Source organism: Diaphorina citri, unplaced genomic scaffold (genome assembly GCF_000475195.1).
Source record: "Diaphorina citri unplaced genomic scaffold, Diaci psyllid genome assembly version 1.1 scaffold2245, whole genome shotgun sequence".
Classification (NCBI taxonomy): domain Eukaryota; kingdom Metazoa; phylum Arthropoda; class Insecta; order Hemiptera; family Psyllidae; genus Diaphorina; species Diaphorina citri.
This window is the reverse complement of record NW_007379670.1, coordinates 1-17,460: the sequence shown is the minus strand read 5'-3', so window position 1 is coordinate 17,460 and position 17,460 is coordinate 1. Positions and strand designations below refer to the sequence as shown.

The following is a 17,460-nucleotide window of genomic DNA, read 5'->3' as shown; positions in this document are numbered from 1 at the left end:
ATTAGATAATTTATTTTGTATTTTTTTATATTTGTTGTAAAGTGTGTTGTTTGTAAACAAAGCTAAAAGAGATCCTAATTCGTGAAAATGTTGATAACCAAATTTAATAGTGAAGTAAAAATGCCACCGATCTAATATTCTAAATCTATTATTTTTAAAGTAATCCTATGAAATGAAACCCATCTGTGATTATCTAGATTTGTAGGTTTTGTTTGTATAATATTTAAATAGATATTGAGTGGTAAAGTCCTTAGTAGATAATTTATTGTGTTTTTTTTTTGTACATCAGTTAGATGAGTGTGTCGTTGGATTTGTTTAATTTGTGTTTTAAGTGTCGCAAATTTGGGTCCCCAGAAAGTTGAGGAATTATTGCTAGGGGTACCTAGGCAATTCAACTGAAACTATCAAATTTACTATCTATGTAAGTAGGTATACGTAAATAATGTATATATATACGTAGGATGGGATTCTACACGTCTACGTATAACATACTTTCACATTGATCGGAAAGAGTAATAATATTGTTACTCAATTAAGCTCTTCCTACTAAAATAATCAAGAAATTTGTTCCATGTTCTTCTCTTTTTAATTTGTTCTACACCAGATAAAGAATGTCAGTTATTATAATATTATCTGCTTGACGATATTTAGCTAGTTTCTTCTTGTTATATTTCTTGACTGACTTTCTAGTAATTTCAGTATTTTCACATTTACAAGGTTGTTCCTTCTCTTCTCCTTTAGTCTTCATTTTTGTGATATTTCCACGTAAAGTTCTCTTTTTTCGTTTCGTCTTTCTCCTCATGCTTATTGACCTTGCCTTCATTATGTTGATTTTTTGCCTCCCCTGAAGAATAAACTTGGTCAGATTTTTATTCTTATTTATAAAGTTCTTTTTACATTTTGTTTGACCTCTCTTTGGTCTTTTCTTCCTTGGTGTGGGCTTTGGTTTAACATCAGTACAGGATACCGCTGTTATAGTTTTGTACGATATTTGAGAGCAACTCTTGGGCATCTGTGGTTCTGTTGTATCGCGATCAGGAGAAAGGTAAGGATTCTTTTCTTCCTTGGTGTGGGCTTTGGTTTAACATCAGTACAGGATACCGCTGTTATAGTTTTGTACGATATTTGAGAGCAACTCTTGAGGATCTGTGGTTCTGTTGTATCGCGATCAGGAGAAAGGTAAGGATCTCTTATGCATGATCTGCGAGTTGCTCGTTTCTCACTGATATGTGTATTATGCATGTTTTCTTGAATTATTTTTTACAACGTTACTGAAATGTATAATTTTAAACGCATTTATCTTTTTTCCTTCCGATCTTGTGTTGTCTTTTTTACAATTTTTTGGGTGGTGAAAATAAACTTCAATTTAACGTCTGTCCAAAATCATTTTAGCATCAAGTTTACATATTATTCAAATGCTTTCTCAGGTATGTACATATTTTTTTCAAATAAAATGACACTTAAAAATGTTTTAGACGACTAAAAATACCCAGGAACTTTCCAGATACCATCAAGTTTACATATTATTCAAATGCTTTCTCAGGTATGTACATATTTTTTTCAAATAAAATGACACCTAAAAATGTTCTTGGATGACTAAAAATACCCAGGAACTTTCCAGGGCCATGTTAAAGTAGTTGTTATGCTCTAGCGATCTGAATTCTCATTAGATTTTTCTATCCGTCCCTTTTGTATCCCGCCCCTGGCTGTCATCAAATTGAAAGTGTAATAGCAAATTAAAGAAAACAGAAAATAATATTGGATAGTCAAATGAAGCAAATTTATAGTACATATTTTACGATCCAACATAGCTTGTGCTTGCAAAGCGGATGAGTTATGCCATCATTCTTGAAACTTGAACTATGACGATTATTATAACCAGTCCATCTTCTTAGATATTTCGTGGGTACCATATAATTAAAGAATACAGAAAATAATATTGGATAGTCAAATGAAGCAAATTTATAGTACATATTTTACAATCCAACATAGCTTGTGCTTGCAAAGCGGATGAGTTATCCCATCATTCTTGAAACTTAAACTATGACGATTATTATAACCAGTCCATCTTCTTAGATATTTCGTGGGTATTAGGGCATGCTATCAGAATGATAACTAAATCGTGTTCTAAAAACAAAAACCACCTCCTTTAGTGTTCACTTTCTAGATCAGGGATGTCCTAATGTATGTACATGTTCCCTTGATGATGCATGGTCCCTTGTCGTCTATCAGTATTAAACATGTAGATGGCACCCAAAATAAATGAAATTGAAAAGCACCAGTGATTACATTCTCACTATTTTATTTGAAAAAAAACAAGCGGGGTCCGTCCCTCCGGGAAAAAATAATATTGGATAGTCAAATGAAGCAAATTTATAGTACATATTTTACGATCCAACATAGCTTGTGCTTGCAAAGCGGATGAGTTATCCCATCATTCTTGAAACTTGAACTATGACAATTATTATAACCAGTCCATCTTCTTAGATATTTCGTGGGTACCATAGTCCATACCACACCTTCTGAATCAAAAAACAAACTGTAAACAATGAATTTGCTTCTTAGTGTAAAATCCCTTAGATATGCATTTCCCCACCAAATTTAGTATCAAATTACTAGTATAATCAAATGGAGCCTACATACAGGACTAAACTCTTCCACTTGATCACAGATACTTATGAATTGGTTTCACTAATACCTAAATGGACACTTGAACCAAGCTAACAATGTAGATCTTTAGTTCTCCATTAGCAATGAATATTATATAAAGCCCATGGCAATTAGATAAAAGAAATCACTTTTATTTTTCACTAGAATATAAAAATTACTAGTATAATCAAATGGAGCCTACATACAGGACTAAACTCTTCCACTTGATCACAGATACTTATGAATTGGTTTCACTAATATCTAAATGGACACTTGAACCAAGCTAACAATGTAGATCTTTAGTTCTCCATTAGCAATGAACATTATATAAAGCCCATGGCAATTAGATAAAAGAAATCACTTTTATTTTTCACTAGAATATAGGTTTGAAAACGATTCAATCCAAACCTACACTCATTTCTCTAGATTGTAGTTTTTCTTTAGCAACCAGCTTGCACAGGTGGACGCTAAATGAAATGCATGGTACACTAGGTACTGAAATGGAATGTAATTATGTTCAACTATAGTGAACCTAATGTCATGCTGATAATATGATGCAAAATCAAAAACTTTCGGACATGCAAGAAATTGTGTTTTGGACAGACGACGATTTGAATTTATTTTCCTTCTCTTGTGAAATTTATTAGTTTTAATGTCCTCTCAATAAAATTGAGATAAGTTCTATGAAGTTGAATTAAATATTCAAAAATACATTTTGTTTAGTAAAAATAATGTTGCAAAGTATGATGCAAAATCAAAAACTTTCGGACATGCAAGAAATTGTGTTTTGGACAGACGACGATTTGAATTTATTTTCCTTCTCTTGTGAATTTTATTAGTTTTAATGTCCTCTCAATAAAATTGAGATAAGTTCTATGAAGTTGAAATAAATATTCAAAAATAAATTTTGTCTAGTAAAAATAATGTTGCAAAGACAACTCAAGTTATGTGTAGTTTATTAGTTATTTTTATTAGATGTTTACTCACTTCGCCTTAGAAATCTTGTTCAAATTCCACAGCAAGTAGGAGACATGGAGACATCCTTGATGTAAATCAACTTTGTTTTATTGTGATTTCCCTTAGTATAGGTGAACCTCACGGAATATTCCAACTTTCCCCCCCCCATTTTGATATCATTTCTAATAAAATTACCTCGGGCCATTGTTTTCCATATCACCCACATTTCTGTTTGTATTGAAAATCCGCTTGAAATGAAACATGGGTTCAAACATGAGGTTAGCCAGTGGGCTGAAAGGCTCTATCAAGTTGGTTTTGAAGCTCAGGGCTGGTGTATCAATGGGCTCCACATTGGCCCATTTGTCCAAAGTAGCGGCGGCATTTTCTGAACTGTTCTGTGGTGATTCAGGAGATGGATTTGGATCTGAAAATGAAGTTGGTAATTCTGAAGTGGCGATCGGGTTACCAAATATGTGTTTACGAATAAAGGTAGAAACCACACTACTATCACGTTACATAAACTGAAGGGGCGTGATACTACGTGATAATGTGTTTCTACCTTACTCGTAAGACCATCTTTGTGCGGTTTCCCATTTATTTGTAAATACTTAGGTATGTAAAAAAATCCTTCTTATGATAGAAGAAACTTACTTTATTTGCTTTTAAAACAGTTTTTCATTTTGTTTGATTTAGAAAGCCTGAGGTCAGTCGAACTGTTGTCAATATTTTGAGTGAGAAGCCTTTCGTTTCGTGGAATAGGCTACTTTCCTTTCTTTAGCTTTCCCCCCAAATACCCATTTTCATTATTTGTTTCATCCTTCTTTATCTATCATATCCATAGCTTTGTGATTTGGATTTTTTTATCACTTTGCCTAACGTAACTTACCTTTCTTCTCTTTTCCTATCCCATTCGTATCATTATCACTGGTAACAATTTCCAATGCGTGGAGAGAATTCTGTTGGATTAAAACCAATAAAATGGAACAGACAGCAAATACCGTCGATCGCATCATGTCCAATCGATATTTGAAAGGGATAAAACAAAATAAGAATTGAAAACTCGCAATATTTTCTTGTTGAAAAATATCACAGTGCCATTGAAAATAGGGAAACAATTTCGAAATGAAACTTCTGAGTAGTGATGACCGGAAAATTGGTGAAATTCTGGCCAGAATTGAATATCCCATTCGTATCATTATCACTGGTAACAATTTCCAATGCGTGGAGAGAATTCTGTTGGATTAAAACCAATAAAATGGAACAGACACCAAATACCGTCGATCGCATCGTGTCCAGTCGATATTTGAAAGGGATAAAACAAAATAAGAAGTGAAAACTCGCAATATTTTCTCGTTGAAAAATATCACAGTGCCATTGAAAATAGGGAAATAATTTCGAAATGAAACTTCTGAGTAGTGATGACCGGAAAATTGGTGAAATTCTGGCCAGAATTGAGGGAGTTGGAAAAGACTGGTAACAATTTCCAATGCGTGGAGAGAATTCTGTTGGATTAAAACCAATAAAATGGAACAGACAGCAAATACCGTCGATCGCATCATGTCCAATCGATATTTGAAAGGGATAAAACAAAATAAGAATTGAAAACTCGCAATATTTTCTTGTTGAAAAATATCACAGTGCCATTGAAAATAGGGAAACAATTTCGAAATGAAACTTCTGAGTAGTGATGACCGGAAAATTGGTGAAATTCTGGCCAGAATTGAGGGAGTTGGAAAAGCTAGTGGTTTGAATCCTGTCAAGCCAGCCTGGTTAGCTTGGAAGGTAGCGCGTCTGCCTTGTAAGCGCCAAGTCGTGGGTTTGATTCCCTCCTGGGGCGGATTTTATTCTAACCTTTTAAGTTCGTTCTCGGAACGGCTGGCTTTCTACTATCTTGTCTTCCTTCTTCGCTTTGGAGACGATGAGACCTTAGCAGTTACAGTTCCCTCTATCAAACCTCTAAAAAAAGTGAGATATATATACACGAAACAGAGTTTCGAGGTTTTTCGGCATTTGATCTTCTGAGAAAAGAAATTGAATCTGGTATGATTAAAAAAAAAAGCAATACGTTCCTTACTCCCCATAAGACCTTAGCAGTTACAGTTCCCTCTATCAAACCTCTAAAAAAAGTGAGATATATATACACGAAACAGAGTTTCGAGGTTTTTCGACATTTGATCTTCTGAGAAAAGAAATTGAATCTGGTATGATTAAAAAAAGCAATACGTTCCTTACTCCCTAACCCTCCCTCCCTCCCTATCTGATGACAAACGTGTCGATTCTCTCATGTCCTACCTAAGATCCCTCAACATCATCGATAAAATATAACTCGAGGACCGGCGCGAACGACATGTTTTAACCCATGGTTAAATCGCCTAAAAGGATATAAAAAAAAGCAAAGATCTGATTATCTCGTACATAAAAATAACACCTTTATTTCGTCATAAATACAAAGTTCTAGCGTACAGTATACATAATGTACACGATAAAATAGTATTTTATACAACATATTTAATAGTAGATTATACAACAAATTAGTAATAGTAAATTGTGCTGTCAATACAATTGACAACTAGGTTATATACGAGTATGTCCCTAAAAAACCACCGTTCTAGCGTACAGTATACATAATGTACACGATAAAATAGTATTTTATACAACATATTTAATAGTAGATTATACAACAAATTAGTAATTGTAAATTGTGCTGTCAATACAATTGACAACTAGGTTATATACGAGTATCTCCCTAAAAAACCACTTCACCTAAGTTGCTACAGATCGACCCCCTTGGAAAGTAAGCCGCTAGTTGATAAAACTTACGGGAAGACTTAGCAATTTTCAAAACTATAAAATGAGAGCCAAAAATCTAAATTACATAAAATTTACAAACAAAAGTGGGTATTGATATCGACTTAAATTTCGTAAGGCAGAATCGGAGATTCAGTTTTACCCTCCCTTTGGCGACAAGTTACCTGCCTCCTCACATTAACCTCGGGAAGACTTAGCAATTTTCAAAACTATAAAATGAGAGCCAAAAATCTAAATTACATAAAATTTACAAACACAAGTGGGTATTGATACCGACTTAAATTTCGTAAGGCAGAATCGGAGATTCAGTTTTACCCTCCATTTGGCGCCAAGTTACCTGCCTCCTCACATTAACCTAACGCAGTCGCGAAAAGCCAACAGCACGAGATTGCTCAGATGAGGTATTTTTCTTTCGGAAACGGAACATCATGGATTTCCTATGGTGTAGTACTGGCGCTATCATGGTAAAAGATAAATGAGCTTCAGAAGAGGGGGAAATTCCGAAAGAAAACTATTCATCCGGATACCAACCACGCGCTCATGATTATTAATTTTGTAAGGTATTTCAGCCGTTATCCTCAGCTTATCGTGTGATCTAAGGCCAGCCACTATCAGGTAGACCTGACGACAGGTCTGTCTGATAGTGTGTGTGTTCATCAGGTATCACGTAGATCTGACAGATGTAATAAATTTCAATATTACATCGGGGAATTCGGATATAAGGGTTAAGTGGTAGAGAATCTGACAGGCGTAACTGATCAGGTGTACCTATCTGGTCTACCGGATATTGTGTGTGCTCATCGGGTTTCAGGTAGACCTGACAGGCGTACCTGATCAGGTGCACCTGTCAGGTCTACCTGATAGTGAGTGGCCGACTTAACCATATGCAACGTGATATTGTAAAAGTTACAATAGAACATAAAAATAAGCATCATTCAATAGGATAAGGAAAGTCGTGTGATGTCCACACCAGATTTTTTTGTAAGGTATTTCAAACGTTATCCCCAACTCATTTTGTTTCCTAACGTCCCATCTCCTACGCTCCAATATTATTACTATAGTTATTCGACTTGGTCACAATGACGCTACTGTTATGCAACGTCGCTGTCTTTGTAGATTATTTATTTTGTAAGGTATTTCAAACGTTATCCCCAACTCATTTTGTTTCCTAACGTCCCATATCCTACGCTCCAATATTATTACTATAGTTATTAGACTTGGTCACAATGACGCTACTGGTCGCTATGCTCGTACTATCATCCGTACCATTGTCCCTATGATGTTCCTCTAGTTCTCCCATGAGCGCTCTGTAGCGTTTGGCTATGGCTTCCCAATCAGCTATGTTCTCTATCCGAGTGGCAGCATTAGTGAAGCTTAGTTGAGATCCTAGGGGACTTAGATGCATCACGCTTAACGTGACAGACTCTGTAACACATAGGGGGATTGGGATATAAGGGTTAGGTGGTAGAGAACGCCTCCGGTGGTCGCGGCCGCGTCCTTTAGGGCTCTAGGGGTTTCCTCTCACTCATAAGGCTAATTATTAAATTCAATGACTTCTTTAAACCTCAGAAAAAACGCCTCTCAGAGCTCCTAAATACCCTTAAGTGGAGCTTAAAAAACAATGGAGAAATTCCTTTATTGTACAATATTTTCGCTATAGGTACATAGGTATTCTAAACTGGGGCAAAGGGGTCGTGATCGGAGTGTTCAAAAAGTTAAAATGCAGCAATTTGTATGAGTGCCGTGTAACTAATTGTGTATGCAATGTGCAAAACACAAGTAGTGGAGATGTCTTATTTACTCTCGCTCTTTTGTTTTTCTTATCTTCCGATGCCGAGGATCTAAAGTCTAAATGATCTAATATTTTAAAATCTAATGACAAGGATCACAAAGCGAGTTGGTTGGTTTAAGGTTAACTATTGGATTAAATAGTGTGATTAAGTAATAACCAATGATATGGCTGAATCAACTAGTTAAACTTGAACCAAAGCAAAGCTTTTGGTCCCGGCCTCAATCATTTGTATGAGTGCCGTGTAACTAATTGTGTATGCAATGTGCAAAACACAAGTAGTGGAGATGTCTTATTTACTCTCGCTCTTTTGTTTTTATCTTCCGATGCCGAGGATCTAAAATCTAAATGATCTAATATTTTAAAATCTAATGACAAGGATCACAAAGCGAGTCGGTTGGTTTAAGGTTAACTATTGGACTAAACAGTGTGATTAAGTAAAAAGTTTAAAATTAACCAATGATATGGCTGAATCAACTAGTTAAACTTGAACCAAAGCAAAGCTTTTGGTCCCGGCCTCAATCATATTACCTTTGGGAGCAACTTGTCCTTTCTTCGACAGCCAGGGGCGGGATACAAAAGGGACGGATAGAAAAATCTAATGAGAATTCAGATCGCTAGAACATAACAACTACTTTAACATGGCCCTGGAAAGTTCCTGGGTATTTTTAGTCGTCCAAGAACATTTTTAGGTGTCATTTTATTTGAAAAAAATATGTACATACCTGAGAAAGCATTTGAATAATATGTAAACTTGATGGTAAAATGATTTTGGACAGACGTTAAATTGAAGTTTATTTTCACCACCCAAAAAATTGTAAAAAAGACAACACAAGATCGGAAGGAAAAAAGATAAATGCGTTTAAAATTATACATTTCAGTAACGTTGTAAAAAATAATTCAAGAAAACATGCATAATACACATATCAGTGAGAAACGAGCAACTCGCAGAACATGCATAAGTTTAATTCTTTTCAATAAAAAGTTTATGATCATCCTGAAATTTTAAAGAACTATAAAATCAGGAACACTCAAAAGATTGGAACACTTCTTTTTTAAAATTATACATTTCAGTAACGTTGTAAAAAATAATTCAAGAAAACATGCATAATACACATATCAGTGAGAAACGAGCAACTCGCAGATCATGCATAAGTTTAATTCTTTTCAATAAAAAGTTTATAATCATTCTGAAATTTTAAAGAACTATAAAATCAGGAACACTCAAAAGATTGGAACACTTCTTTTTCCAGAAAGAAAAAGAAGCATCTTTTCCTTTCCTCGAACTCTTGACGTTCATGTAGGTATGGCTTTTAGTATGCCTGATATTACCTCAAAGTCTGTTGAAAGTGCCTACTCATAGTGAAATAATGTATGTAGTAAGAACTGGAATTCAAGGTTAAAGGACAAATAACACAAACACAAAAGATTCTGCTGTACATAAGGGAATCCGCCCTTGCTGAGATAATGCCACTTTGCAATGCCGACCTGAAATCCTCAAAGTCTGTTGAAAGTGCCTACTCATAGTGAAATAATGTATGTAGTAAGAACTGGAATTCAAGGTTAAAGGACAAATAACACAACACAAAAGATTCTGCTGTACATAAGGGAATCCGCCCTTGCTGAGATAATGCCACTTTGCAATGCCGACCTGAAACTCGAACTCTTGACGTTCATGTAGGTATGGCTTTTAGTATGCCTGATATTACCTCAAAGTCTGTTGAAAGTGCCTACTCATAGTGAAATGATGTATGTAGTAAGAACTGGAATTCAAGGTTAAAGGACAAATAACACAAAAGATTTTGCTGTACATAAGGGAATCCGCCCTTGCTGAGATAATGCCACTTTGCAATGCCGACCTGAAACCCGAAAGGCATCCTCCCATCTTGAAGAGACAAAACAAGCTGTATGAGAAAATCACATAGGCATAAAAGAGTCTCACGCTACTGGTCGCTATGCTCGTACTGTCATCCGTACCATTGTCCCTATGATGTTCCTCTAGTTCTCCCATGAGCGCTCTGTAGCGTTTGGCTATGGCTTCCCAATCAGCTATGTTCTCTATCCGAGTGGCAGCATTAGTGAAGCTTAGTTGAGATCCTAGGGGACTTAGATGCATCACGCTTAACGTGACAGACTCTGTAACACATAGGAGGATTAGGATATAAGGGTTAGGTGGTAGAGAACACCTCCGGTGGTCGCGGCCGCGTCGTCTAGGGCTCTAGGGGTTACCCCTCACTCTTAAGGCTAATTATTAAATTTAATGACTTCTTTGAACCTCAGAAAAAACGCCCCTCAGAACTCCTAAATACCCTTAAGTGGAGCTTAAAAAACAAATGAGAAATTCCTTTATTGTACAATATTTTCGCTATAGGTATTCCAAACTGGGGCAAAGGGGTCGTGATCGGAGTGTTCAAAAAGTTAAAATGCAGCAATTTGTATGAGTGCCGTGTAACTAATTGTGTATGCAATGTGCAAAACACAAGTAGTGGAGATGTCTTATTTACTCTCGCTCTTTTGTTTTTCTTATCTTCCGATGCCGAGGATCTAAAATCTAAATGATCTAATATTTTAATATCTAATGACAAGGATCACAAAGCGAGTTGGTTGGTTTAAGGTTAACTATTGGATTAAACAGTGTGATTAAGTAAAAAGTTTAAAATTAACCAATGATATGGCTGAATCAACTAGTTAAACTTGAACCAAAGCAAAGCTTTTGGTCCCGGCCTCAATCATATTACCTTTGGGAGCAACTTGTCCTTTCTTGACTTTCGACAACCACTTGGCACCCATTTTCGTCCGTGCGCTTGAGCGGGATTTGGACTGGAGTCCCATCAGTCTTACCAAACTGGGCCGCTTGTTTGATTGGTTCACTGGAAAACGAAAAGTCACAACGATAAATTCGTTAGTATCTGTAAAGTCCACCTAAAACATCAAACGACAAACACAGTTTTCTAAAGGAATTTATCCTAAAAAAAGTGTGTAGGTATATCTTAAAGACTATTTTCTGGATGACTTGATTTGAAACCTTCATCAGAGAACTTTTGAAATTTTCAAGGATATTCCCATTTTATGCTTCTATCATGAGTAGACCGTAAATTGAATATAAAGGTGTGTATACACATAGTCGAACGACCGTCGATCGATGTCGACTGAACCGTTCACACTGCCTGCAACATAGATTCACCTCATCGATCGACTATGTTTGGACACACCTTAAGCATTATAGTTTTTGATCAGTACAAAATCTGTCTAATAAAGGTAAGCTTACTCTTCTGGCGACACAGTTGTATCAGGTACATGAGCCACGAGGTAACCAAATTCAGTGGCGAAGGTGTGGTAGTGGTGCGGTGCATGTTTCTAATTAATTTGGCAAGTCCGTATTTCCACTCGATATCGGATTGAGCCTGGAAAGGACAAGGTTCTTGTAAGCCATTGATCCAAGAACTTAAATTAATTTGGCAAGTCCGTATTTCCACTCGATATCGGATTGAGCCTGGAAAGGACAAGATTCTTGTGAGCCATTGATCCAAGAACTTCAATTAATTTGGCAAGTCCGTATTTCCACTCGATATCGGATTGAGCCTGGAAAGGACAAGATTCTTGTGAGCCATTGATCCAAGAACTTATTTACCAATATTCAAATTGAAAAAATTACCTGTAATTATTTTCAGGTTAAAATTTTTTGTCAAGTTTAAAAAAATACTAAATATTCCTCCCTCTTATAATGAGGGATTCCTATTCAAACATTTCAAACCTCTTTTGAGAAGGTTTAGAATCAGTAACCTCCAAATTTCAAGTTTAATTTTCTGTTATTTTTACGGAATGGAAATTCAACTATCCGTACATTATCAGAGTAATAGCCGAGTATTCAACAAGTGTTAGTGAAATGCTGGTAAGCCGAATGAATAAACATTTGTGTGTCAGCGGAGAGATACAAACCTGGATCCTCTGGTAGGTGTCACTCATCATAGCAATGAGGAGGTTAATCAAAACAATTACCGCCACTATCTGATAGATACCAAACGCAACCACAAACATCTTCTCTGTCCACTCTGGTTGGCCAGGTTCAAATATAGGTGCTGGTGTTGTGGTGGTTGTCATGTTGGTAGTCACTTCCTTGGCGGAACCAAGTGGAGCTACCGCTGTCGTTGACAGCAAGGGAACAGTAGGAATCACTGGACATCGGATCTGTTCTGGTTTGATTTTGTGGACTTGGAGAGAGGCGGTGTCGGTTTGACCAAAGATAGCAAAAAAGAGTAATTCGAAAGCCTTCCACGGCATCATGGTGACTGGAAAGCAACGAGGGGTGTTAAAATAGAAGCAAGCTAGGATACATCCATGTAATATGTGTTAAGTTGGTTTTATTACGTCCACCATGACCAGAGTTTTGTGAAGAAACAGTTTTAGTATGATTAATTAAAATAAAATGACCTGAAACCTGAAAGGCATCCTCCCATCTTGAAGAGACAAAACAAGCTGTATGAGAAAATCACATAGGCATAAAAGAGCCTGGTTAAACATTAAGAAGGTGAAATTGAAATATTTAAAAGCAATTGTGGAAAAGATATGTGTTAAGTTGGTTTTATTACGTCCACCATGACCAGAGTTTTGTGAAGAAACAGTTTTAGTATGATTAGTTAAAATAAACATCTTCTCTGTCCACTCTGGTTGGCCAGGTTCAAATATAGGTGCTGGTGTTGTGGTGGTTGTCAAGTTGGTAGTCACTTCCTTGGCAAAAATAAAATAATAATACTCGTACTGCCATGACTTCATGACCAAGAAAAGGACTAGAAATATTGTAATCAAATATTTTACATGTACAGCATGCTCAAATTTCCAATAAGATCAAGAATGTTGCCAATTTCTCAACTATCATGGAATGAGTGTCCTTTCATATTTCACAAAACTCATCTCTGGAGGAAAATAATAAAACCAAGGTGCTCTACGTTGTTCAGGGACACCGAGTGTGTTACAACATGGCTCTTCACACTTATATCTCGGTGAGTCTAAGTGATTCTACTCCTGCTAGACCAGAGGGGGGATGCGCTAGACCTTTACCTGGATCCTCTGATACGTATCTGTCATCATAGCAATGAGCAAGTTAACCAGAACGATGTTGGACACGATAATGTAAACCCCAAAGATAACTTTAAACAGGATTAGGGTCCACACGGGCTGGAGAGCTTTGCGCACATCCCTGTAGTGCTCGTCAAAGACGAACGTAGCGGCAAGACTTTCGTAGCGCGTTTGACCAAAGATGGAAAAAAACAACAATTCAAATGCTTTCCCAGGCGTCAGAGTGACTGTAAATAGTGAAGGAAGGGTGGTTGTACCCACATAGAAAACAGGTTAAGTACACAACAAATAAAATGGTTCATTAGGGATTAAAGTACGTACACAGTTGGAGTATACCACAAAATGGACTCAAGATGTTTGACACAAAATAGTTCTTTTCCTATTTTGTCTAAAACAAAAACTTATTCGTCCCTTTCGTCAAGTCCAGCGCTTGAACATTTAACATAAAATAGAAAGTGGAAAAGAAAGGGTCATTTAGAATGTGAGTGTGGGGATATCTTACTACAATACTGTTAATACCTGAGGGAATGGCGAGTTCCTTACCTTCTGAAAAAAGCTCCGGATCACCGTAATTTTTCTCCGGGTACCAGTCTTGTTTGAACGGCTGGTTGAGGGCCACGATGTGCATGGAAAAGCCAAACACAAAGATACCCAACACGGCCAAAAACCTGGCCAGATCTTTCATGAGATCACCAATGATGATGGCCCACGGGCCGAACAAATGGTGAAAGGATAAAAAATCCAGGATTTGAACACAGGCTAGCAGGAAAGAAATGGCGAACATTTGATTGCGAAGATACATGAGGGTGCCCCAGTTGGACTTGTCAATGAGACCACTTAAACCTGGAACAATAGGGAATGTGGTAGTGGGTGAGATGACATTGTCCATTCCGGCAATTAAGGAGTTCAACTAGATTTCTAGCTTATACATTGTAAATATCAGGTGGAATACTGATAGATTTGGTACGTCCCCTGTCTTTAAAGATAGCTTCCTCAAATGATATCACCATTAGGAAATCAGTTTCGGAATCTATCTGATTTTGAATAGCCTAGATGGCGTAAGTATGAGGGATATGTGAATCCCGTGCAGACCAGACTGCTTGTCTCCAAAGAACTATATGTTGTGTCAACTCCTCGCAGTCAAATATTTACCCAAACCCATATCCCATTTTTACTACAAATCTCACTTCAGACTATGAGTCCATGACCATTAACCCATCACTTACCTAACAAATGCAGCGCCACGCCGAATATACCGAACAGCAACACGGCCAGTTTAACCCATCCGAGTCCGGATTTGTCACTCGGGTTGGTCAATTCAAATAGAAGCAACCCCGACAGCCACACCAGGAGTGTCCATTCGTACCAATAGGGTACCAGGTTGGGACGCACCACGGGATAGATGGGGGTAATGCCCACCAGCATCAGGAGGAACATCAGGTACATGTGAGAGGTGAGGTAGGACATGAACTTGATGATAGGGACCTGGGGGTGAAATGATTAGGGTAAGAAGAGACCTAAATAATTTGGTTAAGAAGATACTTCAAAATTTGGGTTGAAAGAGGCTTGCTTCCTCCAAAACCCGTGCTCTCTTGGTAAGTAGAAGAGCGTGTTTTACTGGTCTCCCGTTCACCGGGAGAACGCAGGTTCAATACCTATAATGTTTCATCCTATTTGGGTTGAAAGAGGCTTGCTGCCTCCAAAACCCGTGCTCTCTTGGTAAGTAGAAGAGCGTGTTTTACTGGTCTCCCGTTTACCGGGAGAACGCAGGTTCAATACCTATAATGTTTCATCCCCCCCAGTTGGACTTGTCAATGAGACCACTTAAACCTGGAACAATAGGGAATGTGGTAGTGGGTGAGATAACATTGTCCATTCCGGCAAAAGGAGTTCAACTAGATTTCTAGCCTGTACATTGTAAATATCAGGTGGAATACTGATAGATTTGGTACGTCCCTTGTCTTTAAAGATACCTTCCTCAAATGATATCACCATTAGGAAATCAGTTTCGGAATCTATCTGATTTTGAATGACCTAAATGGCGTAGGTATGAGGGATATGTGAATTCCGTGCAGACCAGACTGCTTGTCTCCAAAGAACTATATGTTGTGTCAACTCCTCGCAGTCAAATATTTACCCAAACCCATATCCCCCAGTTGGACTTGTCAATGAGACCACTTAAACCTGGAACAATAGGGAATGTGGTAGTGGGTGAGATAACATTGTCCATTCCGGCAATTAAGGAGTTCACCTAGTTTTCTAGCCTGTACATTGTAAATATCAGGTGGAATACTGATAGATTTGGTACGTCCCCTGTCTTTAAAGATACCTTTCTCAAATGATATCACCATTAGGAAATCAGTTTCGGAGTCTATCTGATTTTGAATGGCCTAGATGGCGTAGGTATGAAGGATATGTGAATCCCGTGCAGACCAGACTGCTTGTCTCCAAAGAACTATATGTTGTGTCAACTCCTCGCAATCAAATACTTACCCAAACCAATATACCATTTTTACTACAAATCTCACTTCAGACTATGAGTCCATGACCATTAACCCATCACTTACCTAACAAATGCAGCGCCACGCCGAATATACCGAACAGCAACACGGCCAGTTTAACCCATCCGAGTCCGGATTTGTCACTCGGGTTGGTCAATTCAAATAGAAGCAACCCCGACAGCCACACCAAGAGTGTCCATTCGTACCAATAGGGTACCAGGTTGGGACGCACCACGGGATAGATGGGGGTAATGCCCACCAACATCAGGAGGAACATCAGGTACATGTGAGAGGTGAGGTAGGACATGAACTTGATGATGGGGACCTGGGGGTGAAATGATTAGGGTAAGAAGAGACCTAAATAATGTAGGTGAGAAGAGACTTCAATCATTTGGGTAAGGAGAGACATACATACATAATTTGGGTAAGAAGAGACCTAAATAATTTGGGTGAAAAGAGACTTCAATTCTTTGAGTAAGAAGAGACCTAAATAATTTGGTTAAGAAGATACTTCAAAATTTGGGTTGAAAGAGGCTTGCTGCCTCCAAAACCCGTGCTCTCTTGGTAAGTAGAAGAGCGTGTTTTACTGGTCTCCCGTTTACCGGTAGAACGCAGGTTCAATACCTATAATGTTTCACCTCATTTGAGAAATTGACCAGCGGACCCCGAAGCAACCGGGCAACCGCCATTTTTTAATCTTTTCCCACCCAGGCTTTAAACTCGTGCTGATATGGGAGTCCTTCGAGATTTTATACCCAAGACTTTCCCTTGGTCTTTCAAGAATCAAACTAGACACGGAAAATACCGTACAGTCTTATTCTTACTCTCACTGTAGGAATAGGAGGATTTTTCTGTCTTCTTTTGGAAGTATAAACAACAGCGGTCAGCGATACAACGAAGGATACTTAGCGTGGAAAAGACAGATGAAGAAGAGAGAACAATATTCTCAGAGATAGAAAAAAAGGGAAATGGTTGGAAAGGCGTAAAAGGTTTTGAACTGAACACGTGGCCGCCAAAACAGGCCAGATGTAGAGGATTGTAGCCCTGTAGAGGAGAAGGAGACATTTTTTAAGGTTATGAAAAAAGAACTTAATACATAATAGGTATCTAATTTGACGTGGCCGCCAAAACAGGCCAGATGTAGAGGATTGTAGCCCTGTAGAGGAGAAGGAGACATTTTTTAAGGTTATGAAAAAAGAACTTTAAACTCGTGCTGATATGGGAGTCCTTCGAGATTTCATACCCAAGACTTTCCCTTGGTCCTTCAAGAATCAAACTAGACACGGAAAAGACCGTACAGTCTTATTCTTACTCTCACTGTAGGAATAGGAGGACTTTTCTGTCTTCTTTTGGAAGTATAAACAACAGCGGTCAGCGAATCTAATTTGTCTTTTCCCACCCAGGCTTTAAACTCGTGCTGATATGGGAGTCCTTCGAGATTTTATACCCAAGACTTTCCCTTGGTCCTTCAAGAATCAAACTAGACACGGAAAAGACCGTACAGTCTTATTCTTACTCTCACTGTAGGAATAGGAGGACTTTTCTGTCTTCTTTTGGAAGTATAAAGAACAGCGGTCAGCGTTACAACGAAGGATACTTAGATTCGTAGACGCTTAACCCATCCTTTAGGGCTGTCTAGCCTACACCTAAGCCTCAAATTGGGCTTTGTGTATGGAGTTA

General features: G+C 37.8%; 2 protein-coding genes and 1 long non-coding RNA gene across 3 annotated transcripts; all 3 read right to left on the bottom strand.

Moving 5' to 3' along the window:
- Positions 1–3,782: 3,782 nt before the first annotated feature.
- On the bottom strand, positions 3,783–4,774 carry LOC103518554. The gene is made up of 2 exons (XM_008483631.2): positions 4,493–4,774; positions 3,783–4,030 (listed from the first exon to the last, which is right to left on the bottom strand). Exons 1-2 carry the CDS (start codon positions 4,617–4,619, stop codon positions 3,798–3,800), a joined length of 360 nt encoding a protein of 119 aa, XP_008481853.1. The 5' UTR covers positions 4,620–4,774; the 3' UTR covers positions 3,783–3,797.
- A 1,574-nt stretch (positions 4,775–6,348) lies between these two features.
- On the bottom strand, positions 6,349–7,221 carry LOC113471284. The gene is made up of 2 exons (XR_003394046.1): positions 6,770–7,221; positions 6,349–6,596 (listed from the first exon to the last, which is right to left on the bottom strand). It is a non-coding gene; the product is annotated as an uncharacterized LOC113471284 (long non-coding RNA).
- Positions 7,222–7,517: 296 nt separating this feature from the next.
- Positions 7,518–16,105, bottom strand: LOC103518553 (the record flags this gene model as incomplete). Its single annotated transcript, XM_026830319.1, has 10 exons — positions 7,518–7,839; positions 8,735–8,801; positions 10,146–10,339; positions 10,942–11,073; positions 11,472–11,607; positions 12,143–12,492; positions 13,823–14,122; positions 14,506–14,764; positions 15,417–15,463; positions 15,847–16,105. Coding segments are annotated over 10 exons (1,986 nt in total), but the record flags the coding sequence as incomplete, so codon positions are not given.
- Between the last annotated feature and the right edge of the window lie 1,355 nt (positions 16,106–17,460).